A 27386-nucleotide genomic window follows, 5' to 3' on the forward strand; every position below is an offset into this window, starting at 1 on the left:
TTTAGATTAAAAAGTGATTTAATCTTTCTTTTAGACACAAACAATGTAAGGCTCAGAACCGATTTCACACTTTAATCAAAATATACAGATTTCATCAGATAGAAAACTGACAATCGCCTTTTAGACACTGAACTGTGGTATAAAACGTGTATGTACAGCTGAATGCCCCTCCCTCCTGTTACTGACTGGTCCCATTCCCACCTCACCTGACCAGGTTTTGTGATGCATTCCAGTCACCTGTGGGATCTGTCCCAATGGAAAGGCTGCAGTTATAGATTAAAGGGAACTGTGTCCTAATATGTCTCCCAGCCTCCATGTAGTGATGAACAGCATGCAGCACGTCTATCAGTTTGACAGGTGAAGGTCCCTGACACTGTGGTAACCGCAGTCAGGTTCAGCTCAGACTTGCACCTCACATAATCAGAAAGGTTTGAGCTTTACATTGTGTGAACTGCAATGAGCTGGTTTATCACAACCCTGAACTGCACATCACAGTCTGATAGTGGAAGAAAATGGACAGTTTAAGTTGATCAATCGCCAATACAAACACCCTCGTGTTCAGTGAACATGTGTCTTCAATATCTGAGTTGGGTTTTTTGGGATTTTTTTTTTTAACACGTGTGTTTAGGAGCTCAGACTTCTCTTGCCAACAATACGAACTTGAGTATTTTAATTCCGCAGTAAGAATTAAAGCCAATTGAAAAGTTAAATGAAAGAAGATGGTAAAAAGTGTCAGTACATGAGGGTTTGGTTGTTATCGTTGACATGTCTCAGAGTCCTGATGGACACATGTGCCCACCTGTTACGTATAGCTGTGAATTTTAGAAACCGTCTCAAATTCCTCGCACATCCATACAAACTCCGTAATCACAACGTGCAGGGACCTCGTAAGATGTACCTTTAGCCCCTTTTCCATTTGATTGACTTGCCAGGTTTTCCATTAGGTGATAGCTCCTAATGCCAGGTACTAAAATAGTACCTACTTGGCAGGGATTCAAAGGGATCCAAACAGGTACTAAATGTTATTTCAGACTGCATGCCACCGACTGGCTGGTCAGTGCTGTCATTTCATTTGATGAGTCATGAGACCGTCTCATTCACAAAAATCTAAACCGCCACTTTTGAAACCCAGCAACGAGTGACATAGCTACAAAAAAAAAAAACCAAAAAAAAAAACCAACATGTCGTGGTTCTGAGTCTGACAAAAGGCCACAGACTGACCAGCAGGTATACTGTTGCCTCAACTGCCACCTTTGTTGCAGCGTTTGTGTCGCATACTAATTACGTCACAGGGCCTTGGGAGGGGTTGCTATAACAACGATGACGCACATTAGGTAATACTCGATTGTAATGGAAAACCAGTCGATCCGAGTCGGGTTGTGGCGAGTCAATCCGAGTAGGTACTAATGGAGAAGGGGCAACGCGGCTAGTTTATTTGTTTGACTCTGAAATGACCCGCCCACCTGGACCTTTGGTCTGGGTATGTAGGGAGGGAGTAAACAGGGACACAATCACCATTTTCTCCTCACCTAGTGACAAAGTGAACACACAAACCCTCCCAGCTCTACTGAAGGCACCACAATGAACCTGTTTAAATGAACCATGGTCAGTGAAGAATCTTTGTCTTTTTGAAGTTCAGTTGAACATCTGAGCAGCTGGAATGACAAAATAACAATATTCATATTAAGACACAAACAGATCAAACCAGCATTTTATGGTTTCGGAGGACTGTGGGCTTCCTCCCTGCCAAACTGTCACATCAGTATACAGATAAATTAATGCCTGATTACAACTCAGTGCTGCGTCAAAGGCACTCCAAACATCTGGTTTTGCGATTAAGAAATGAATAAAAACGTTCCGCATTCTCACAGGAAAATAAGAAAGCTGAAAACAGCTTGCAGTCTTTCTGTAGTCCATAAAACCAGAAACCTGAGGCAGACATATTTGTTTGCATCCTGAAGGCCATTTTTGGTTTCAGCTGTAGTGGATCACAAACTTATAAATAAAACCATCCAGAAAGGCGACACACAAGACAACCTGACCAGATTCACCAACTAGACAAAACATTCGTCTGCACGCCGTGAAAGGCCGAGCTCACAAAAAAAAAACCTAACACAAAAACAGTTATATCAGGAATGATTAAAATATTGCTACAACATTTGATTAACACATGATTGCAAACACAGAAATATAGAAATCAAAAAGAAAAACAATGCATTTAGGACTAAAGACCCAACAAACCTGCTAAAAAGACAATCAGTTCTTGTTTCACACTACAGTAACACAGTGGTACAAAACACTAGAGACAGAAAACGCAGATATATCTGTAATACAGCTCATTAACAGTAAACCTTTTCACTTTTTTTTCCCTCTTTCTCTTAAACATGACATAATCACGGTCATTCACACTCCAGGAATAAGGCACAGGGATCATGTGAAGGTCTAGCCAGGCTTCTCTTTACGGGGCCACACTTGGACCTGCAGGCCTGAGCGGACATCTGACCTCTGATTGATCGTTTACAAGCAGAGCTGGAACTTTTAAAGAGAGCTAAAAAGGAACAGGGTCACGTGTAAAACTTGGGCTAATTTAAGATCAAAGTAAAAGTCTGAATCTGAAAAACGTAACATCTTTGGATAAGAAGGTCGACTTTGATCCCTCGGTGTGGGAACAAAGCCCAAAGACGAGATAAAAAAAGTACATTGCTGTCTGAATTCTGACTAACCGAAGAACTCCGGCTTTATTGCAGAAAGCCTGAACAGGTCAGAACTACAACTTTATTCTCTAGTTTATAAAATTTGAGAGAATAAAGTCAGATTTCTCCTCAAGAGACCTTAATTCTGTCAGAAGGCAAAGAATCAGAAAAAAAAAAGCAGAAGCATAATAATAATAATAATAATAATAATAATAATAATAATAATAATTTAACATTAATCCAGACTCTGTGTTTTCTACAGACATGTGGTGGAATGATTGGAGTGTGGTAGATACTGTCGTGCTGACTCTAAGGATTCAGATGGTGGCTCAGATTGAGGATTTGGAGAAGGAGACTCGCAGGTGGTGGTTCTCTCCCAAATCATGGTTGTGGAATTCTATGAGGGACTCGATGGCCTCCTCCACAGAGCCCACCTGGATTAGAGCCATTTTATGGTCCTTCCTGTATGAGAAATGAACAAGAGCTTCCATTCAGACTGTTTTGAGGCAAAGCAACAACAGGACATTCAGGGGAAGGATGAATAGTACCGCACACACTGAACAAGCTGCTTGGACACTCCAAGAGGAGCCTAAAAGACTGAAGGAGATTTTGGTCTTTTACTGCAAGGGGGCACAAAGTCCACAACCAAACCCATTTACTGACTGGCCAGCAATTACAGGCCATTTAAGAAATAAATAGGAGCAAACATCAGCCGGCACAATGTGTTTTCACAACATGTTCCTGAAAACAAGGACTTGTACATATGCTAATCAAACAGATTAACACGACGAGACAGACAAACAGACCGAAGGGTGTGCAGGGCTTTTTTTTTTTTTAAATGGATGACACGAATCAATAGCCACGAGTTTAAGAAGCTGAGACAGTAAAGGAGCGACTTACTGGAAGAATTTGAAGGCTTTGACCACGGCTCCTGAGCTGGCAAACAGCATCTTCAGATCATCTTCAACCACAGAGGGGCTACAAACACAAGCAAAGTAGATTTGAGGAATGCAGTTTTTTTTCCCCCATCTTGGGGTCAGCTGCACCTCTCAGTTTGGAGTAAGCTGAAGGACTTACGGAATGTTGGAAAGGTGTAAGGTGGCAGAAGGCGGGAAGATGTTGGAATAATTCTTGGAGCCGGGCTTCTTGAAGCGGTGCAAGGGGGAGTTGCTGTAGTCTTTGGTCAGGCCCTGGTCCTCGTGCCCTTCGCGAGGAAGCTGAACGCTCATGTGTTTGGACAGAGTGATGCGCAGAGGCTTCCCGTGCAGCCGCTGGCCATTCAGGTGGCTCATGGCTGTACACATACAAACACAGCCTTTTACAGCCTGAGTCTAGTTCTTCTGGTCTCCTTTTAGAGACACTGTTCCAATGCAATGAACACTCCTCATCTCTTCCTTTTGTTTTAGTCTGGAGTCAAGAGCATTTCTGATGAACTGAGGGGAAAATTAAATCTGAAGACTCATAAAGCACGGATAAAGGTTAAAACCTTTTGCGTTACCATTTGTGGGGTAAAACTGTGGAACAGTTTTCCTGTGGACCTACAGCAATGTTCAATCATTAGTCAGTTCATAAAGATGTTTCAAAAACTGCTTTTGGAAGAATATGAAACTGATAAAGTTGATCACCCATTGTATATGTAACTATACTAAATTGTATCTATCACTGTAGCTATGTTAATACATGTCCTTCATTCCTTGTTTATTGTGTGGGGTAAGTGATGATGGGAATTAGGGGTAACAATGAATAGTGGGATTCAATAGAATGTTGAACATGGGGTAGGGACTAATAAGTATATTATACTTCTCCCTACTTCATTTCAGACTTAATAATTGTAATTTCATGTCATTTAGACTATTTCATTATATTTATTTTCTTTTTTTTGTTTTGTCTGAGCACATATGTGCGTGTATTTACATATATATTTGTATTTGTACATTTAAATGCAAGTATGTGTACTTGTATATATCGTTTTTTTTCCTGTATGTCTGAAATAAAGATACAATACAATACAAAAACTGACTTTATAATGAAACACGTTTGCTTAACCCAATGCTCACGACAACATTTCAGATGTTGAATAAACTTTACACTTCAGTTTGGGAATGTGTTTTGTTGCCAAGCTGAGGTTGAGAGTCGTGATCACAGATCACAAGTTGATCACAACAATTATCAACTTGTATCAGTACCAGTTTATTTGACTGTCAGCCTTAGTCAGTTCTTCTTTAGTATGTTAAAATTGGGCAGGTAAAAAGACCTGAGGGAATCAGCAGAGGGCCTAATTAATGGCTGAGAGCAACGTCAACAAAATAGCAACAACCCATGACGTGCTCCCCGTCAGTGCACCAGCAGAGGTATGAGGGTATTAGTTTTGTAGACTCCAGACTAAGAATGGTTTTTATGGTAGATGAAAGACCACTGTGACAATCTGGGTTCATCAGTCATTTAAAATTAGAAGATGCAGAAACAACACATTTTTAGACATTTCTGCAACACTCATGTAGCAGCACTAACTCTTTTAATACTCTGCACATGTGTGGTTCTCAGGTGTCTCAAAATCAGAGTGTTACCTAGCTGAGCCTGTGTGCTGTCAGACATCTGAACCAGAGCGTTTTCTTTCTTGTTGAACAGAATCTTCACTCTCATGACATCTCCATAGACACCTTAAATAAAGAGGACCGGGTTATTTGGCACACAGGAAATAGAAAAGCAACCCTCCCTGCCACCAAGCCCTACAGGAAGATGTGTATTGGACTGACTGCAGCCTGCCAGGCGACTGACCCTCTGTCTCAATGCTCAAATATGGCTTTTGTGTTTGAAGGGCTGCATACAAACCCCAGAAGTGAGGGGAGCAGCAGCAAACATGACTAAAGGAACTTACAAATGCGTGAACTCAGCAGGAATTCCTGAATGGTTAAATACAGGAAAATTCAAGTGAGGAAAATTAAGGGTCAGAGGGGAAAACCCAAAACAAAACAAAATCAAACAAACAAAAACGTGTAGGAGCTATGAATTATGGGACAAAAACTAAATAAATAAAATAATAAAACAAAAGCACTGATTGAGCACTGAGGACATGCAAAATGTAAGAAACCCCAGCATGCAAAATTAAAAACAGACAATCAAATGACAAGACACAATAAATGCAGCTCCTCACAGTGTTAGGCCCAAACTAAAAATTACATTTTTTAAAGAATTAAAGCAAATATTTGCTTTCAAACTTTCTGACTCCAACTGAATGATAACTGTGTACTCAGAGCACAAAGTTTGAAAGGCAGCGCTCGTCTAAGAGCTGGACCCTGAACTCGAGAACAACACGACACATTAACGCAAAGTGTTTCCTGTTGTGTTGAAAATTCCCATTACTGCCAAAATGTCCTAGAAAACAGAAGAGTGCCCTCAGCTGATGACTGTCTCTTGAGCGATTTTCTTATGAAACTGTAAAAATGTTGCAAATCTCAAAAATATGACAAAAGTTCTTTGCAGAGTGTTCTGGCTAAATACAAGGATTATTTATCTGCAGAGAGTAAAACTACTCTCTGCAGATAAATAGTGCAGTAATGCAGCGCTGCATTAGTAATGTTCCAACTCTTATTACCACAGACTTCTTTTCAGCGTTCAGTTCTGTCTTTCATTGGCTTCATATCCATTTCAATGCTTTTTTAAGCATTCAGACTACAACTTAGTCACATATACACTAACCATCAAAAGTTTGGACACACCTTCTCATTCAATGATTTTCTTTATTTTAACTACTATCTACTGTGGAGATACAGAAATTCTTTTATTGCTGCCATATAATCTGCATCATTATACCTGCATTAATAACATTCTTTACAGCATTATTTCATCTAATAATATTTCTCACAGTATTGATACTGCATTACAGTTGTTTATTGAAGATGTCCATTTGAGGATCCTTCCATTATGTTAACTTTTATTACAAGTACGGTTGGAAGTATTTTATACACATTGCATATCTGTGCTTATTTTGAGTTGATGTTGAGTTCATTAAGGGTCTTAAGCTTCACTGGCGTGACTGTCCAGGTGATACATGCTGATGGAAACTAGAACATAGAAGGATAACTGCAATGCATGCTTACAGTACATATAATACATATAATCTAGGAATGTGTCTGGCCTGAGGCCTTAACTCATTTGGTGTCTCACTATATTTTATTCTACTTGGTAACAGATGATCAGAGTCAATAATTAGCCTCAGAGACCCTGAGGGCTTGAAGTTTATTACCTTGTATGGAAGCTGTTATAGAAAAGAGAAGTTCTATGTCTGCTTATAGCTATTAAAAATGTACGATTAACTGTGACTAATGTCTGGAACCTATTTTAATCTGTCATTGACGCCATGGGGGGGCGTGTACCCCACTGCTTTATAAGTGTCCACAACATGTATTTTGGTCAGAAGACATATGTTGATGTTTTCTCCGGGCTGTTAATAAACTCAACGTTTGATTGCACTTTTCTGGGGCCTCCGTGGTTTGTGACACTGCTCTACATTGATCGATTTCGCGACACTACATAGTAGATACATACTGAAGATGTCAAATATATGGAATTATGTAGCAAAGAAATACTAAATAACTCTAAATATGTCTTAGATTCCTCAAAGAAGCTGCCCTTTGCTTTGTTGACAGTGCTGCAAACCCTTGGCCTTCTCTCAATAAGCTTCATGATGTAGTCACCTGAAATGGTTTTCACTTCACAAGTGTGCCTTGTCAGGATCCATTTGTGGAATTTCTTGCCTTCTTACGGTAATCAGGTTGGAAATATCAGTTGTGTTCTGCAGAAGTCAGGTTGGTACACAGCTGACAGCCCTATTTGACAACTGTTAGAACTCATTGTGGCAAGAACCATTCGGCTAAGTAAAGAGAAACAACAGTTCATCATTACTTTAAGAACTGAAGTTCAATGCAGTGACATGCCATCCCATCCAGTTTGCGTTTAGTTGAACCATCATTTATTTTTCAACAGGACAATGACCTTAAACACACTTCCAGGCTGTGTAAGGGCTATTTGACCAAGAAGGAGAGTGTTGGAGTGCTGCACCAGTCACCTGACCTAAACCCAATTGAGATGGACTGCAGAGTGAAGACAAAAGGGCCATCAAGTGCTCGGCATCTCTGTGAACTCCTTCAAGACTGCTGGAAAAACATTTTAGGTGACTTCCTCATGAAGCTCATCGAGAGAATCCCAAGAGTGTGCAAAGCATGAATAAATATGTATGGAAATAAAGAAAAACAATTAAATGAGAAGGTGTGTCCAAACTTTTGACTGGTAGTGTATGTATAACAGAAAACTACTGCACACCCCTGATTCAAATCCCCAGGATTGAGCTGCCACACTGAAGACTCATTTTTTTGAATGGACTGGTATGTATATAGCTTGTATAGCTCCTTTCATACAAAGAAATAAAGTGCTTTGGTGAGTTATTGCTAGAAGCTGTAGACTACTGCCAGGTAAAGTCAGTTACAAAGAGGGTGCTGTACCACAAAGAGTCTCACGATCTTCCACATTTGGTGGTCTATTTGCATCGACGCTGGTCTTCAGTTTACCCCAAAACTTTTAAATGGGATTAAAGTCAGGGCTTTGTGTAGGCCAGTCAAAAACTTTACTTTGGCTCTTCACCGAGAGTGACGTATGTTTTGTTTCAATTCCAGATACACTGAAGCGTCTCCACATCATAATACTCCCCCCACGGTTTCATCGTGGGGACAGTGCTCTTCAGGTTGTATACGTTCTTTTTCCAAACACAAGCAGTGTGTAGTCTCATCTCATCTGACCAAAGGATGCACTTCCTGAAAATTAGAAGAGGCTTTAAAAGCCTCTACTGCTATTTAGTTTCTACTTGGTAAGAAATGAAGGGTTCTGTACAAACATGACCTTTTTTGGCAAGAAAACCACTGAGGAAAAGCTGCAAATATTGTGAAAATTTCAATTCAACACACAAAATCTGACAAGACCAGTACACACCATTTTTCATTAAACCAAAAATAATGAAAAAGAGGGGGAAAAAAAACCAAACAGAAACCAGAATTTTAATAAAAATTAAATCAGAACAACCATGTGGTACTGATAATTCAAAATAAGAAGCTAGTAATAACATACCGAAGAGAATAAAGAGGCAGTGGGGCGTAACTCTCTTTAAAGACAGCAGAGAAGGCAGCGGAGGGACAGGACAGGTAAAGGTGGGAGGGCAGGACAGGTGCAGGGTCCGAGGTGTTTCCATGGCAACAAATTAAAGGGGAAAAAAGACAGGTGCAGGGTCAATCAGAAGGTTAATTACCTTTGGAGGAGGGATCACATACAGATAATGTCAATATGAGAACAACATTTTTACATGAGTGCACAGGCGTGTGTGTGTGTGGTAGGGGAGGGGTCATGACATAGTTTAATATGAAAAAAAATTCCCGAATCAAAGGCAAAACCCATCTGTGAGCAAAACATCAGTGTCAGAGGAGACGAACAAACATGAAGTCAAACCGTTTAATGATGAGAATTCAGAAAGATTTCCCATCATTTAACAACCAGACTGAGGTGCACCGCTCTGTTAGTGGGGATTTCTGCTGCAGTGGCAAATCTACAACATTCCTATGCTGTAAGCGCAGGGGGTATCTGACCTGCAGCTCCCTGCAATGCCACTAAATGTCAGGTCAGGACAGCGATTGGCCTATTCAGTACCATGGATTCCTCCTTGCAGTACTTTGATGTAGGAGATGAACAGCTGGCTGAGTCACAGCAGAGGGACATAACTACTGGATCACTGCAGTGTGTACACAGGCACGTGACTGCTGCCACACACACATTTAAGAATGTGACGAATGCTTTTAAATGGATTTTAAAGACGGAGTGTCTGTATAGACAATGCTTAACCCCTTCCATTAGATTGGGAACATCCCTAACAGTGACACTCTGTTGGGGATGTTGGACTGTTAAGAACTTGCTTGACAATAGTCACATGTTTTCTATTTGGGCATATGAACCAGAGAGTGTGGGCTCCACATGACCAAGATCCTAATCCTAATCTGATCAAAAATGGACTGGAGTGGGAGGCAGACCCACCATCAGCATCCTGATGAGTTAGTCAACTGGTATCCCAACACTGCAGACTGGTGCATGTACAGCACTAGGCAGGTAGGTTTAATGTTGTGGCTCAACAGTCCATCAGCGTCATACTGGTCACAGTGGGCCTGTATGCTGCTCACAGCTGTGGATTATGTGGTAGCGTTTAGAAATAAACCGCAGTGGTGAAGAAACCACAGATGACATCAAGCCGTGTCAGAGAGAGGCGGTTCTGAGGACCACCGCTGTGCACGTTGCAGCTGAGCTGTGATCCAAGCTGCCTTTTTTTCCTTTTTTAATTCCTGTGCACTCACTGCTCCACTTCCACTAACTGATTCAAACATGAAGAACTTTAAAATCCAGGTGGAACAGAGCACTGAAAACACTTTACATCTCACTCCATGTCCAAAATACTGAATGTTCAGACCAACTGAAGCTTTAGAAAACAAAATCCTCTAAAAAAACAAAACAAAACAAAAAAAAACATGCAGGCTAGTCCAAAGCTGTAGCAAGACTGGTGACATCAGTGCAGGTTAGATACAATCAGATACATGAATTAACAGCCTGTAGGGAGACAATCACTAACCTCAGGATTGAGATTGCTGACCAGCAAGACAGAGTGTCCAGCAGGGATTGGATGGAATCCCAATCTGGTGGCCCCAGGGAGGGACAGAGAGGCCAGGGCTCCGGGCAGAGCGGGGACCGCAAGGCCTGGATAGGGGGAGGACACTGGGAGAGTTGAGACAAGTAAACAAAAATCTGCAAGCTGCCAGAGATGCGTCACACAACCCACAGTCATACACTAAGGCTTCAACACTTCTGGTATGTGGAGAACAAATGATAATTGCAGATGAACTGATATGGAAAATATTTGCATCCCTGAATTAAATCATGAGACCTAACTTCCTCAGGTGCAGAGGAAGGAGGGAATGCAACAGGTTTCCCATGCACAGTGATCCTGAACCTAACCATTATTTCCACACTGATAAGGAACGCGTAGACTCCTCCCTAAGGATAAGCAACTGAAAACCCTCTAAAGGCTTCATCACAATAACTCAGCTGCTGGGTCTGTCTGCAGCTGCAAAGGTCATTCTCAAAAAACAAGGTGATCACTTTTCAAAGTGTGTGTCATCTAACAGACATCCTCTCTTAGCACTGACACTCACCAGCAGGCTGCAGGGTGAAGGCTGGTGGGAAAGCGTGAGTGGCTCCAGCGTACGGTGCAGCAGAGATGATGCCTGGAGCTGCAGACAAGAAACACCGGCTGGATTTTAACTCAGCAAAGTAGTGAGATTCCACCACAAATCAATCATACAATTTTTAACCAGGATGTGTCCTTCAATGCACATATTAAACAAATATGTAGGACTGCTTTTTTCCCCCCATTCGTGCAGTATCTCTAAATAAAACTGAATTGAATTGATTTACTGGACTTTAATCAGTTTAGGTTATTACAGACAACTAGAATGATAATTTCAACTCAGTATTTTTATTCTTGCCATCTAGAGTAGTATTGCAGGATTCAGTTTGGTAATTGATCTTCTTTTGAGTTTCTGCTCATTTCACTGACTGAAACGAGCACTGAGAGCATTCTGATGCCCTTTTGACTCACATGTCATGTCTGCAGTGTCTCTGTGTGTGTCAGAGAACAACTTCCATACTAAATCTGTCCCTCAGTTCCACTGGTGTAGTACTTTTTTTTTTCCTCTTCTGCCTCAGCTGAGCACAGCTGTAGTGATGTTACATCAGTATGGTGGGATCTTACTAAAGGCTGCCATGGCCGTATGCTCCATGGTGGGCTGGCCGTCTCCAGTGGGAAGGTCTGGTCTGGTGAAGTCTCGGCTCTTCTCGTTGTTGTATTTGACGTTGAGACTGGTGAGTTTGGAGAAGCTGATCCTCAGAGTACAGCAGCCATTATAGATGTTTTGACCGTCCAGAGACTGAAACAGCGCAGCAGTAACACTCGTTACTTCTACCATTTAGTAGAAGCGACAAAAGCACTGGGAACCATCATGCTCACCAGTTTGGCCGCCTGGGCTGACGCGCCGTCCGGATACTGCAGCAGAGCCTGGAACTGATTGTTCTTTGTGAAGATGATGATCCTCAGCACGGTGCCAAACTTTGAGAAGATCTGAGGACCAAACAGCAGCTTAGTTTAGTCACTAAATAAACCAAATCCAACAGGCAGGACAACATCACGCTCAGCTCTTCCCCACAGATCAGCTGATCACCATACCGTCTGCACACCAAACTGCTAAATCTCATTTATGTTGTTTTAGCCTGCCAAGAGTTGCTGCACATCTGCAAGCCTCTTGCTAACCAACCTGTACTGCAGGTCATCATTTTATGCTGCATCTGGTTTGTTTGTGTTGTTGCTCTGTTTTGTGCCGAGTGTTGCTCGGGTTATCTTCTCTTTTCCTGCTAAAGTAATTTGTTACTTAACTACTTCTTAGCGGAATTGACAGCATGTCATTAGTGCAAACACCTGATGCTGGAGTAAAACAGGTAGAGCGAAGCACAGAAAAGGTGCGTGTTTAACTGCCGTTTTATTATAGATGAACTTTAGAACAGTCGGTTCACAGTTATTCTCCATCTGTCATGACTTTGATCAAAGCAGTGATCTACATACATGCACGCACACTGCTGTGGTGCACTACAGATACCTGGCACAGAGCATCCAGGGTAACGGGATAGATGAGGTTCTCCACCACCACCCTCAGTACTGTGCTCGGAGCCACCGCCGCCGTGTCCACGTGAGATGAACTCAGAGCCCGAAGAGCCGCCTGAGCCCTCTGAAAGAGAAGAGAGGAAAGGGGGGGGGGGGTTAACAAGGTGCTAGCAGAGGGACGGAGCTGTTAAGACGCTAACAGTAGTATGTGTTACCTCCTGGTTTGGGGAGTTGTCAGTCTTGAGCTCCTTGTGGTTGGAAAACTGTACATAGACTGGATGGTGCCTGATGATCGGCACCATGGTGGAGTAATAACCCACCAGGTTCTGAGCTGCTTCCTCTGAGTTCATCTCTAAAAAGGCCTAAGAAGAGACAAGAGACACAGAACATGTAAGTTCTGCTCACGATGCAGTTCCTCAACACACAGATCTGTAGACCTGAGAGCCTTAGTATTGATCAGTGTCTCTTTGTACATGTTTAAAAAAAAAACAACAAAAAAAAAACAACACACATCTCAATTTGAGACTAAGTTATGTTATCTGGATCCTGTGAACTGTGGATGGAAAAGAAATACACTCTCACAGGACGCTGTAGTGTGTACCTGGTTCTTGGCTTTGAGCATCAGCAGGTTGGTGACGTCTCCAAAAGGCACTCCGAGGCTGATCACCTCCGCCTCTGTGATGTCGCTGGGAAGCTTACGGATGTGGATGACCCTGGATGGCACGCTGGGACCTCTTATGTCACCTTTGAACTTTTTGCTGTCGTTGCCATTGGCTACAGAGGAGAGGAAACCGTTTTTTATTAAATGAATCAAAGCAGAGACAGGAGTCCTGGTGCTGAACACTCCCATCAGTTTGTGGTGTTTCAAACTTATTGTGTTAACACTGCTGATTCTGTCTTTATCATCCGCCTGTAAACCGGCATGAAACCATTTCTGTCCAATATTTTTTACATTTAAAAAAAAAAAAAAAAAAAAAGTATTTATATGAGATTAATGGATATTTCAATCTGTTCTTTCAGAGTGCAGATAGTCTGTCTGAAAATCTGAATAATAATTATTTTTCTGATCATTTTAAATACATATTTTCACTCCTGGACTCTAGAGGAGTTTTGTGTCATTCATAGTCAGGAATCTTAAGTCATCTTACACTATGAACCCCTTACTTCATCCCATGTCTGGAAAAACATATAACTCAAAACTCAATAAGCTAATATTGTCCATTAAAAGTTGTGCATTGACACAAACACCTTCGCGTGTGCAGAGTGGGTTCTGACCTGTGGTGCTCATGATATAAGGGCTGTTGGAGACGCTGGAGCAAAGTTCGTCAGATCCTCTCTGAAACAACAGAAGCACTTCAGTTTGACCTCTTCTCCTCAGTCAGTATGCACCTCATTTATACATGACAGGACAGAATTAGGATACCAAACAAGAAGTGATGCCTTTGCATTTTTGACGGGGACAGACGAGAGAAGATTTCATGAAGAGCAGTGAATGAATCTCTCTCAAACATGTGAAAAGCTCTCGCTTGCATGAGATCCTGTTTTTGCTCTTCATTAGCAAAACTTTAGAACAGTTCTGTGATTAAACTGCAGTTCCACACAAGTGAGGTCCAACGGCTTTAATTATAAAGACATCTCGCCATCAAACCAAAAAATTCGAGGATTCAAACTGTTTACAACTGTTGGGATTTTCATACATCTCAAGTTAAACTAAGTGGTGCATCGCTTAGATGTAATCCAAGCCTTCCTGGACAACAGCTGGTTAGCACAAGAGCACACAGACCCCAGCTGCTGCATTTAATTTATGCACTTCCTCTTCCGTCTACCTGCTCTGCAAAACAGCCATGCACCGACTTTTGGGATAAAATTCTGAGAGTCCTGGTACCAGGGCTTCATTTATATCTCCTTTATGATGATTATGGTGGTGGAAAATACTTTTGTTACAACAGTTGCAATAAAAATAATAAAATAAATGAAAAATACATAAAAATATTACAAATATATCATAAAATAATAGTCATCATATTTGGCAGATGGCTACAGCATATTATAGAAAGTAATGACATATTTGTTTCCCCTTTGTAAAACTGCCTAAATACAAACGAACATACACAGGATGTAAAACTATTTGCTAACATGTGACCCAAGCTGTCTCAGTGAAGTCCACATCCAGGTTTGTTAAAACCTGCTTTCCTCTGCAGAACCCTGAGCTGTACCTGACATCATCCAGCCCGGGGCAGGTTCTGGACTGCACTTCCACTGACTTCGTGTTTTAGGTTTAAACAATGTGATCAGACAGCTACTTCTTTATCCTTTGCACCAACTGTACACCGTGACATTAAGCTCTGCTGACAGGCTCAGAGTCTGATCCAAAAGTCGTTTAGTCCCCCTGCCGTGTAACTGATACATCGATTAACAGTTTGATTGTTTGTTTGTTTTTTTCCCAGGTCACAGTGGGTACAACATTTACAGCAAAAGGCAAAAGGGAAGAAAACTACACAACTTGTAGAAAATAAGCAGAATTGAGGGGCACAGTAATGCTGCTGCCACTAGATGTCAATAAAGAAACAGTCTATAGCGGCCATGTCTTAGTCTTAGAAAGCAAAACAAGATGAATGGTAAACGCACCTTTCTGCTGTAGGTCATATTCACCCAGTCACACACAATCATACAGCACCATTAACTATGCCTAAACACTTTCTAACACACAATAAAAGACATGCTAAGCTCAATCGTTGCCCTTTCCAGCACACAATGCTTTCATGCCATTATCACTTGCTGCCTGGACTACTGCAACTCCCTATACTTTGGTATTAACAGTGATCTTTTCACCACTTGCAGTTACTCCAAAATGCAGCAGCTCGGCCCTTAACAGGTGTTTAAATGCATGAACACATTACCCCGGTCCTGTCGTCCCTTCACTGACTTCCTGTACGTTTTAGTATTGATTTTAAGATTTTATTGCCTACTTTTAAAGCTTGGCACCTGGGTAGGGCTGGACCATATCATACCATTCACGGTAATAGGACTTTGGAGTTGACGTCACACCGCAATGCATTGTGGGAGTGCGGCGCCATTTTCGGGGTCTACGAATCAAAACAAACACACTGTGTTGGAACGACGACTACAAGAAAGATGCTTAAAAGCAGCTCAAAAGAGAATGGACTGTATAGAGACCGATTGCGTCCAGAGGCGAAGCAGCGGTACTTGCAGAAAATAATGTGCATTGGAAACATGGACCCGTATGAAATACGGCCGTGGAACCCCTGAAGACCAACCGCTATTGACGTAGTCTGACATATTTTCGTACCTTGTCCGTGGAGTCAACGCGTACAAGTCATCATTCAAACAAAGGTAAGTCAGCTCGAGTACTGCGTGTGAAATGCGTTTGATTTCATCTTATTTTATATCAGGGGCAGCACAGTGGTTAGCACTGTTGCCTCACAGCTAGAAGCTCCTATATACTTTTTTAATGTGCAGCACTTTGGTCAACTTCGTTGTTTAAAACGTGTTATATAAATACCGTCACCTTGACTTGAACTTTAAGCCAGAAAAACCAACACTGAAAGCTGGTTGCAGCTCCAAAATCCGTAAGTACCAACTTTGTGGAGTGTGGTATTAGTTATGCTAAAATAGAGCCTGCCTCTATCTATCTATCTATCTATATATTTTTTTTTTTTTTTATTAAATGCACTCACTGGGACAGATTTAACTGCTCACTGCCAGCTATTTAAAAGTGACCCCACAGTTGGCTACAACCGTGAGGTCACACTGCTCAGTTCTGAAACCTCTTCTCCAAATTTCACTCTTTATTAGCTTGGATGAGTTCATCACACTCTGAGCTCTCTCATTAGTTCAGCCACAGTTCTCACTGCTCTGTACAGTCAGCAGCCTGACAGCCTCTAAATGTATCTAATCCACTAATCCACCAACAACGCTCAATATTCCATCTGTGACCTGTTCAGCCTGCAATAATGATTCTTTTATCCAACTACAGTCTGCTAGCCACTGTACTAATGATAACAGATGGCTAATAATAATAATAATAATAATAAATTTATATAGCGCTTTTCTAGACACTCCATGTGCTTTACATTTCCACTATTCATTCACTCTCACATTCACACACCGGTGGAGGCAGCTACAGTTGTAGCCACAGCTGCCCTGGGGCAGACTGACAGAAGCGAGGCTGCCATATCGCTCCATCGGCCCCTCTGGCCATCACCAGTAGGTGGTGGGTGAAGTGTCTTGCCCAAGGACACAACGACCAGGACAGAGAGCTGGGGATCAAACCACGGTCCCCCCCCCCCAATGTAGCTATCATGTAATTGCTAATAGTAAACGGCTAATGTTACCATATGTGTCAGCCAGGTTAACATGTATGAAGACCCTTTAATACTTCAGTGTTAATGAAACAGGACCTTTACTGACCTCTGAACTTTCTCCTTAAGTCCTGTTCAGTGTTATGAACGTTAACTACTCTAGCTGTTAGTGAGGACGAGCTGTGTGTCTGTCTCTGAAGTTGTGTTTCAACTAGAAGAGGTAAAGACAGCACTGCTATAGATGTTGTTCCAAATCAGGACCTTAATTCAATATTAAATGTTATTACTGAGAGTAGATTTTCAAAAGTCAAAACTACTAAAACACCACCATGCATGTCCTACATATTCTACTGTGCACCAAACTTCAGGCTAAAGTCGTCACTTTAAATTCTTTAAAGAACCTTTAATTTGCACAAAGTTTATGTAGTTACAATTAACACATTGGCACAGTTACAAGTTACCTTTATCACAAAACATCCGAAGCACTCGAACTCCTGAGCTTTTCAGTTGCCTACAGCTTTGTAAACTGTATTTTTGTGACTGCTTATAACAGGCAGGTTTTTATTCAGCTGCCTCGAACATGCAAACCTGGAAAATAAGTTTGTCTGTGTTGTAAGAAATGCAGATTGGGTGTGGAACATGACCTGTGGGGATTTAACATGTACTTATTAAATGGACTGGTTCTTATATAGCGCTTTTCACAACTTGCCTCATTCACATCCATTTATACAAGCACTTTCTATCATTCACACACACATTGACACTGCTCATGCTCAGTGTCAATATGTGAGCAGATTTACCACCGCCCCGCCAAAATATGTTTCTGATATTGCCAGAATCTTTCCTCATACATGAGCCCAAGCAGGAGGTTTTATGTTCACAAATTTGTTGTCAACTTCGTGATCAGATGAATAATAAAAAGCTGCAGAAACCTGAGCCCTGCTCTGTCTCCTGTGCCACCCCATCCAGCCCCTCTATCGCCATCTCCATCTGTTGTCTGACAGATGCCAACTGCCAGCCTGCCCCATAACTGAGGAGCAAAACAAAAGAGCCATAGCTGTGCGCATCCACACAGACATCTGGTTTTGACAGACTGTTACAGTCAAACCACAACTCTGTTTATCCACATGTAATTACAGAGGACCTGCTGCTTCCTCTGGAGCCATACTGCAAATGGAATAAACTCAGGGAAAGCTCATCACTAATGTACAGACCAGAGTTTGGATGATCATTATGTGCCCAACTGTAATCCATTTAGACTGAGGGGGAGTTGTTTTTGTCTTAGTTATGTGCCTGCCAGTGATTAACGCAATGGCTGACTCACCCCAAAAACACTTTAAGGGGAGGATGAAGTACAAGAGAAGAAAGAAGGTGACAAAGACAACGCAGACAACAAAGACAAAGGGGATGAAGACAACACATTAAGACAACGTTAAAGCAATAGGTCTTCCACTCATCCATCACTCAAATTCAGGTAAAGCACATTACTCTACAGTGAGTCATTAGGAAAAGTACATTTTTCTCCATGATGGAATGTGGACCGAGAGTCGATGACAAAGTCATAGAAGCACTAGAACCTGCCTGTAACCAGGTAGGACAAATAGTTGACTCTCTCTCCAAGGCGCTCGTAAGGAAGTTGCTTCGTGTTAAAGGGTGTTCTTCTTCACAGTCGACGAGTGCTCAAACATCCCAGAATGCAGATAATCAGATATCAGCCAAATGTCAGGAAGTTTCCCACATGTGGGAAAGATCTTGATCGTCCCAGAATTACAGCATTCCAAAACAAGGATCCCAATGTAGTATTCCCCTCTGATCGTAGCGGAAGTTCAACACAAACACAGCCAGTGTTGGCTTTGTGGTGGCTGGCTTGATAAAACCTAACACTCCAGCTGAGCCCCTTTTCCATTAGTACCTACTCGGATCGACCTGCCATGGTTTTCAGGGTCTTTCATTAGGTCATAATAACGGGTACTAAAATAGTACCTGCATTTTTCTCAGGGAAATGGCCACAAAAAACAATGCCGTATTCCTCAGTCTGATGAAAAGTCACAGGCCAAGCAGCAGGTACATCATCGCCTCGACATCCACCTTTGTTGTAAAATTCGCATTGCAAAATAATGACATCAAACTCAGACATGCTGATATAACAATGACCACGCACAATCGGTGGTACAAGATTGTAATGGGAAACCAGTCGATCCAAGTAGGCACTAATGGAAAAAGGGCTTTGGAGATAGAAGGTATCACCACAGTGGTTCTCAGCTTTCTTCATTAAGAAAGCTGAACCCATCTGCCATGTTTTCTCCTTCAGGCTCTGAGTGTTTATATAAAATGTGGTATTTCACATACCATGCAACTCTGCACAAAATGATCCCTATGAATGCAGCCATTAGAGCTCTGACTAGATGCATTTAAACATTACAGCTTGATGCCTCATGGCCTAATAAAGGAGACATGGTAATTGTTTGACACAGATCAAAATTAAAGAAATGTGATTGATTGACAATAAATACCATGATTAAGTTGCTTCGCTGCAATTTCAGCAGTATGAAGGTGCTGCACGTATTCTAACGGAATACATGCAATACCAGCTCAGAATGGTTTTAAATGACTTGCCTGAAGACAGAAAGAAACAGGAGAGCTGTAATCATCAAAGAACATCCCTCCTTCTCAGATCTCCTCCTGCTCTTAGATCGCAGCTATTTGTTACCTTCACGTGATTTTGGCTTAGATTCTAGCTTGTATCGACAAACACACTGAACGTGACTGCCAAAGAGTGACCTGAGGAATGTGAGTATTGGCTGCTGAGATGTCACACACATTCACAACTGTGAGCAATACTTTTTCGGTAACAGAAACCTTAATAAAACAACTAGAATCACATGAACTGCCGGGCTTCAACTCAAGCTGCGACTTTATTTTGGTAGGACCATGCAAACAGTGGTCCAAAGAATCTGAATTTATAAAATGATGATAATAATAATAATAATAATAATAATAATAATAATAATAATAATAATTATTATTATTATTATTATTATTAACAATAATAATAATAATAATAATAAGGCTGCAATGATTTATTAAGTAATTCTAATATTAAAAAAAATACAAATAAAAATTTGGCACAATTTCTTTGCTCTGTAGCTCTGTTGTCACCATGGAAACACGAATGCAAGCGTTTCACCCCGATCTGCGATTAAAAGCAGACCTGCAATACAAACGTATTTAACAGCTGCATGTGAAAATAAAGTCTGAAAACATTAAGCCTAAAGTTTTAAACACACACATGCAGAAGAGTAAAGAGGCGGAGCAGTTACCGAGACGGGAGATCGAGATGAGTGAAAGAAAATGTGTTTCTGGAACCCAAAAACAGCAGCGCTGTTCCTGTAACCACCATTAAAACCTTTACTGGGAAAAAGCTCGCAGGAGCCCTTCATCAAAGCACCCGATCAACAAACTCCAATTTAAATCCAATAAGGACTATTTGTTTTACATAGAGACAAATCGGCAGTATGCCTCCAGAAGCTGTATTAAAATATGCAGATCAACTGACGACTAACAGTAGCCATTCTTTTATACATATAGCCATACCACAGCAAACAGGGGTGAGTCTAAAGGGGGCCATGGGGTGTACTAGACCATATTTACTTCAAGGCTTTTGAAACATTCTTCAGATTAAAAGTGAAATAGTGTAAAATATTTTATTAATTAATTTACATTAATATTTAAAAATGCAGAAAAATGTTTTTTTCACAAGCCAATAAAAATGTACATTGGCTAGTAAAACACTGAGCGACTGATTATTATTATTATTAATTTTGATCAACATCTACACTATCATAAAGTCCGTTTTCAGCAGCACAAAAACCTGTCTCCTATTAATGTCAGAAACTCTTCCAAGAACACAGAGTAAAGGTTAATTTTTATGCCTTAGTGTACATTTCATGTCTTATTTTTATTTGACTGTACTTGACATCATTTATATATTTTTACATTCAAGAAAATCGTTTCTTTAAAAATTTTGACTTTAATATGGCATCTTGATGCATTCTCAATAATGAATATTTATTATTGCTCATTAATAAGATAAGCATTTCTTACCCGATTAATCGATGGAATAATCAGTAGATTACTCAATAAAATAATAGACAGCTGCTGCCTTAAAAAATGTGTAAAATAGAAAATTAATGCAATGTTTAATTAGCACCATGATTAGTTTTGATTACTACCTTGAATGGCCTGAATAAGAATAAGGATGCGTTTATGTAGAAATTAGTGTTGATAAGGGGAATGTGCTGATGCTGTCAAGGGGGCCTTTTCCATTAGTACCTATTCGGATCGGGTCGGCACGGGTCGACTCCATTTTTAGCGCGTTCTATTAGGTGGTGGTACCTGTATGAATCGATGAATGAAGCAAGATGTATAAAGCTATTGAGTGCTCAGGAATAGAAAAGCGCTATACAAGAACCAGTCCATTTAATAAGTACATGTTAAACCCCCACAGGTCACGGTCACAGATCCACACCCCATCTGCATTTCTTACAACACTGACTTATTTTCCAGGTTTGCATGTTCAAGGCAGCTGAATAAAAACCTGCCTGTTATTATGCACAATAAGGATGAGTACTTCACATCTACTGCTTACAAATAAACGTCTCTGATGCCGCTATAATATCATGTTCTATTATTCATTGTGCTCCTGAAGAATGAAAAGCAGCAGTCATGTACCTGAGGACTTGTTGTAATCTGACACGCGGCTTCAATGCCGGAAAAGTCAGAGAGATCAAGCAGCATTCCAGTTTAATGACTGAATACAGACCTGCTGAACACCAGGGAGTCACTGTTTACGATATTTGTGCTTATAGTGTACTAGCCAATCACTAAAGCCGAAGGAGGCACTTCACTTCAGACCAACTTATTTTTAAACCCAGACAAGGTTTAGGTTTTAATAAGCTAAAGGAAAATTCTTATTAAATAAATTTGTGAATCATCTTATAGCAACTTATTGACACTGCTGGGTTATGAAGAATATGGGGAGTTTTTTATTAACACCAATATTAATAGTGAAAATTATTACATAGTCAGCCATACAAGCACTTTTTCTATGCTCAAGTTCTTTCTGAGGCATGTTGTATAAAGTGCTTTGAGTGCTCAAGTAGAAAAGCACTATATAAGAACCACTTACAATCACATGTGGCTATATTGATACTCCTCTCCAAACACTGGTAAGGACAAAATAGTGGTTGTAGCCACTTTTCACACACTCTTCATCTTAACACGAAAGCCAGCAGGTACGAGTTTGATATAGGCGTCTGCCAGCTAGCTACTAGAAAATCTGTCATTTGTGCAAACATTGGTAAGGACGACTGAAGGAAGAGCTTCAAACCATTACTCTTTTTTTTTTTAATTATGCATCTAAGAAAACCACTCTTTTAGTTTGGTATTTGCACTGGAGCTTCAAGGCTATGTTGATGATGCTGTTCCCTTCAAACAACATCCAATAATTTACAGATCAACATTCGTGTTGCCTCATTTACACTTTCACACCATTTTAGTCAGTGAGTTCGGCTGCACTTCAAATGTAGTACAGCAAGTATGTCACAGCACCATTTCTGCCGCAGCACCACACTCCTACGGATTTTAACTCTGGACTTTTTGAGTCCTTGCACTGTGTCTGACCTCATTGTCGGAGAAGCAGAGCATAGAATTTGGACACAAAATCACCTGTGAGAATCACCTCTGCCATCAAATTAAGAATGAAAAACAGTCTGCTGTTTGTGTATTAGTGATTTGGTACTTGGACTATTTTAATACGGATTCCTAGTTCTTATCCCTAATGCTGGAGGACGGCTCTGACGAGATCTTTTAGCAGTTAGGAAATACAGGGAAATATCGGACATTTCAACATGACACTTCATCATTGTCCATTTTTCCCATCAGACTGTACATAGGTTAAATAGGGGATTTGTAAAGTTCAAGACACTCCCAGATCAACACATTTCTTAGACATAACTGGACCAAATGACCTTTGCCCAGCTGTGAGAGTGTTCTGAGCACAGCTGGTTTAGTCAGTGCTTTTTAGCAATCAACAGCATCTCTGAGTGGACTCAGAGAAGACTTGATTAGGAGTTACAAAAACACTCTGCAGCCCATCTAGAACCTGAAAAGCACTCACTGCAGGAGACTACTTTCAAAGTGAAAGTTCTGATGTGATGGACTTTTCAACAGTCCACAGGAATGACAACAAACATCCACAGGGTCTTTGCTGAGTGGCTGATTTGTGCAACAGCAGTAGCATGCTGCTTAAGAGTGCATGCATGCATGTGCATGTTGCTGTTGAATAAACTGATTATCCACAGACCAGTTTTGGACTGTACCTGAGGTCAAATTACTGCTGGGCTTTGGGCATTCAAAAGACAGACAAGGGAGCCACCTCCACAACGATTAAAGGAGAAAGCTCTGCACTGTTCCAGATGGCAGCATCTCCATCTATTCAGACACTCAGTGATGACACAGCAGCAAACAAAGCAAGAAACCAGACAGAAAGGAAGAGGAGGAGGAAGCAGAGGTGCCTACCTTGGTGCCAACTGTTATATCGTGGTGGACACTGCTGTGAAGAAAAGACAGCGTGTTAGAGGCAGCCAGGGAAAACTCGAACACAGAATGAGTCTCACTGAGGTATCAAAAAAGAAAAAGAAAGGTGATGATGTTGAAGACTGTGCGAGAGCAGGTGGACAGAAGCCGAGAGAGGCCGAGCAGGCAGCAGCGATCGGCAAGGGACCGATAGCTCGGTGGGTTGGTTTGCCCTGCAGATGGGACATCTCTATTCAGCACCTGCTTGCCTCAGTGTGCACCTCACCTTTTCCATAAAAACCTCACGGCAACCTCAAGTGTTTTTCATACAAGATCCAAACGGTGATAAGAGAATGAAGCAGAGTCTGAAGCAGACCTTTTCCACAAGCAGCACATGGATACTAGCTCCACGCAGCCTCCAACTGCTCTGACTGCTACAATAGTTTGGTGACGGTGGAGGTGCTGCCTATTGAGACGCAGCTTTTTGAAGCCAGTCAGAGCCACTTGCACCTCACTGAACCCTGCACCCTCTTTTCCATCACCAACCTTTTTCCTTAGGTCAGAGGTCACAGGAGTGGCCGCTCAACCCAAAAGCTTGAGAAGTTCTGCTGTTTTTGAAACCAATTTTTGCAGTTGGACATTAGAACACTTGAGGCACTTAAGACCCGAAACTTGTGTTTATTGCTTATTCACTATCATAATTTCTCATTCAGACCAAATCATTACAAAGCTCCAGCAACCAACCAGTAAAGGCGGCTGTGAACACTGAGCAGCTGAAGCGTCTTGCCAGTCACATGGGATATGGTCACTCAGTACAGGAGATACAGGATGCGAATGTGCTCCACAGCTGCTTTATCAACTATGGATAGGACTGAAATCCTAGACCAAGTTCAACTAAAACTAAATCAATAAAAAGTGTGATGGATTCACAGTGAACAGATGAAGAAATTTTTTTTTACTGCCAAAGCAAACCATCAGCTCTTATCAGCAAATCATCAGATGACCAGGCTTTGATAAGCCGGGATGTGTAGAGAACTGACAGAGTGCACTGACCCGTGGTGTGAACACAGTCAGACACACACACACACACACACACACACACACACACACACACACACACACACACACACACACGATGCTCCTTTGGTAACAGGAGTGCTGGTGTCTTTCTGTCCATCAACACTAAGCTTTGACTTCAATTCTAGTTCCTGTCTGTCGGGAACATGGTGGCATCCCGACGGCTCCTGTTACACAGTCTGTAGAGTCACAGTTATCAGAACAGCTGCTCCTAACAAAAAACAAAATAAAACGCACAGACATTTATCCCAAATCCGTGTGGAGACATCAGCATTGCACTACAATGCATTTGAATACACGGATATTGCCGTGAAAGTCAAGCAATGCTAACAAACTATTAGAGGGCTCTGGGAGGTCTTTGCAAAGAAAATACATTTTTTAAAGAAAATACATTTATTGGCTTGTGAAGAAAATTTATTTATATATTTTTAAATATTAATGTAACTGAATTAATAAAATATTTTACACTATTTCACTTTTAATCTGAAAAATGTTACAACATGTTACAAAAGCCTTGAAATAAATATGGTCTAGTACACCCCTTGCCCCCCTTTAGACTCACCCCTGTCTGCTGCGGTATGTCTATATGTAAAACAACAGCCTGCAGCAGGCTGTATCATTGAAACATGTATCAGACTGAATGAATAGTTCATCTGCATATTTTAATACAACTTCTGTAGGTATACTGCAGATTTATCTCAGTGTAAAACGAACAGTCTTTACATATGGAGTTTGTTAATCGGGTGCTTTGATGAAGGGCTCCTGCGAGCTTTTTCCCAGTAAAGGTTTTAATGGTGGTTACAGGAACAGCGCTGCTGTTTTGGATGCTACAAATAAGTTTTCTTTTACTCATCGTGAGCTCCCGTCTCGGTAACGGCTCCGCCTCTTGTGTGTGTCTGTTTCTGTTTAAAACTAGAGGCTTAATGTTTTCAGACTTTATTTTCACACGCTGCTCTTAAATGCGTTTGCATTGCAGGTCTGTTTTTAATCGCAGATGGGGGTGAAACGCTCGTGTTCTTGTTTCCATGGTAACAACGGCGCGCTACAGAGCCGTGCATTAATTGAAGCAAAGACTTTTTTGGAGAATTTTTCGAATTACTCGATAAATTATATTCCAATTCAAGAAATTCCTTTGTGTAAAAAAAATAAATAAATAAATTTAAAAGCACTACTATAAGCACACAGTGCACAAGTCCACTGAACAGCAGTTTGACTTTCTCACACACAGGTACTATATCTACATCCTTTCTGCTGCCGCTTTGACTTATCAACATGGACTGCAGGCTATACTCCAAACATGACTTGTTGGTGTTGTTCACCCCCCCACAAACACACAAACTTCCATCCAGTATGCTCAAGTTCCTCACTTTCCCCTTAAAGAGTATGTTTGCCTGTAGACAGAGGTGAGAGTTACGTAATTGTGGAACTGATTTATCGGATGCAAGTCAAAGGAAACCGGCTGGCCAGGCTGAGGCCCACACCACTGTGCTCAATGAGGAGCAGCTGGAAGAGGAGCCCTCGGGGCAGGGATGAGTCCTGACGAAACACAAATATTCCATCAGGGCCGTGAATGCTCCACAGCCCCCTGACTGAAGCTGAAATGACACGCATTATATTATGAGTGGACACAGCTACCGGTGTGATCAACGCTAATAACGCTGCTATTTTTCCCCGTCAGTCCACACAGTTTAACAGCAGCAGGCTTACAGGCCTCACATTCCCTCCCTCCACCAACAAAGCTGCTTTCTCCTATTCACCATCGCTGCAACTGAACTCTGTGAAAAACAGCCACTTTTAGGCCCTTTCCCTAATCCAGCAGACTAAAGCAAGACCATCTACTTTACATCTAAACCTGAGCACACACTCAAAACAAAATCACCCCCAGAAAACAACACACGCACACTCCTGATGGCGACTTATACGAGTGTGTTACAGCTTTTAAAAATGCATTCCAGATGAAACATGACAATTAGGAGTTTCACAGCAGTCCTCTCTCGCTCACACACACACTTTAAAGTACAGTTTCCGCATTTAAAGGATTAGAGGGCCAGCTCCATATTTCGGGACACACGACACAAGTGACGCTACTTTATTAATTTATGCTTTTATTAGTTTTTTAAATTTTAACTGTTACTGTTTCACGTGAACGACTGCCTGGCAAGATAAACCAGAATGGGCGTGAGCCTCTAACCTGTGTGCTCTGGTTACTTCTCACCGCTCATGTATCCTATACACATCACCAACAACCTTCCAAAACGTCCCCGAGCAGAGCCTCAGCGGGTAACCGGGTCGCGCTTCAGTGCGGCCGTGATGTGGGACTTTGGAAAAGAGAGGTAGGTGCCCGCAGAGCACGGCCCATCGTGAGCTAACAGCACAGCTAACTGTGCTAGCCTCGCTTCCTGCTCCCAGCACAAAACTCACTTCTGCGACTACTCCGCGACAGCAGGAGCGCTCCCTGCACGCTACAGCGCCTCCGACAAACCCCGGTGCTCCCGGGTTTCCATGAAAGAGCAGAAACGACATTTAAGCGGAGTGTCACCGTGAGACTGTGGAATAACTCACCCGTCCATTGCACAACACGGAACTACAGAGCAACAGGTCCCAACAGCAGCCAACAGGGACCCCGAGCACCGCCGCTTTAAACGGACAAGATGGCGTCCGTCGTGAGGACTCGCTGATTGGACGGCTCGCAAAACTGGTGGGCGTTCATGGGCAAAATCGTATGTTGATTGGCTGGTTGGACCCAAAATACAACAACAAAGAAGCGCTATTCCAGCGAAGATTTGCTATGAGTAAGATACACGCATTCACGGGAAAAAACGGATACACGTTTTACTCTGTGAAAGTGGGCGTTGTCCCGACAAAACAAACTGATTATATGTCCGAAAGGGCACCTGAACACTTTTATATTTGATTTTGAATCTGCAACATTAATGACAAAACACTAAAAAACATTTTGAGTATACTGACCAGAAA

General features: G+C 41.6%; 1 protein-coding gene across 6 annotated transcripts; it reads right to left on the reverse strand.

Annotated features, from left to right (window-relative positions):
• On the reverse strand, positions 1–27079 carry LOC101482674 (polypyrimidine tract-binding protein 1). Of its 6 annotated transcripts, none has more exons than XM_004569334.5 (15): positions 26973–27065; positions 23337–23367; positions 13711–13771; positions 13037–13209; positions 12651–12797; positions 12431–12559; positions 11788–11898; positions 11533–11707; positions 10934–11011; positions 10354–10496; positions 8814–8847; positions 5261–5353; positions 3771–3987; positions 3594–3671; positions 1–3155 (listed from the first exon to the last, which is right to left on the reverse strand). In XM_004569334.5, the coding sequence occupies exons 1-15, from the start codon at positions 26978–26980 to the stop codon at positions 3023–3025; spliced, it is 1611 nt and encodes a 536-aa protein (XP_004569391.1). In that variant the 5' UTR covers positions 26981–27065; the 3' UTR covers positions 1–3022. The 6 variants fall into 6 exon arrangements, with proteins under 6 accessions (XP_004569391.1, XP_004569390.1, XP_076731549.1 ...); XM_004569333.5 differs by having other exon boundaries at positions 23337–23370; positions 26973–27061; XM_076875434.1 differs by lacking the exon at positions 26973–27065 and adding an exon at positions 26832–26944 and having other exon boundaries at positions 23337–23370.
• Positions 27080–27386: the final 307 nt, after the last annotated feature.

The sequence above is a fragment of the Maylandia zebra genome, linkage group LG17, assembly GCF_041146795.1.
Source record: "Maylandia zebra isolate NMK-2024a linkage group LG17, Mzebra_GT3a, whole genome shotgun sequence".
NCBI classification, from domain to species: Eukaryota; Metazoa; Chordata; class Actinopteri; order Cichliformes; family Cichlidae; genus Maylandia; species Maylandia zebra.

What these genes read in the sequence shown, in the direction of transcription:
- LOC101482674 (XM_076875432.1), bottom strand. Translation starts at nt 26,933, where the DNA reads ATGTCGTTTCTGCTCTTTCATGGAAACCCGGGAGCACCGGGGTTTGTC. An exon ending in ACAACTCCCCAAACCAGGAG is followed by an intron (nt 12,560 to 12,650) that starts GTAACACATACT and finishes CTTCTCTTTCAG; the next exon opens with AGGGCTCAGGCGGCTCTTCG. An exon ending in TCAGCAATCTCAATCCTGAG is followed by an intron (nt 8,848 to 10,353) that starts GTTAGTGATTGT and finishes CTGTCTTTAAAG; the next exon opens with AGAGTTACGCCCCACTGCCT.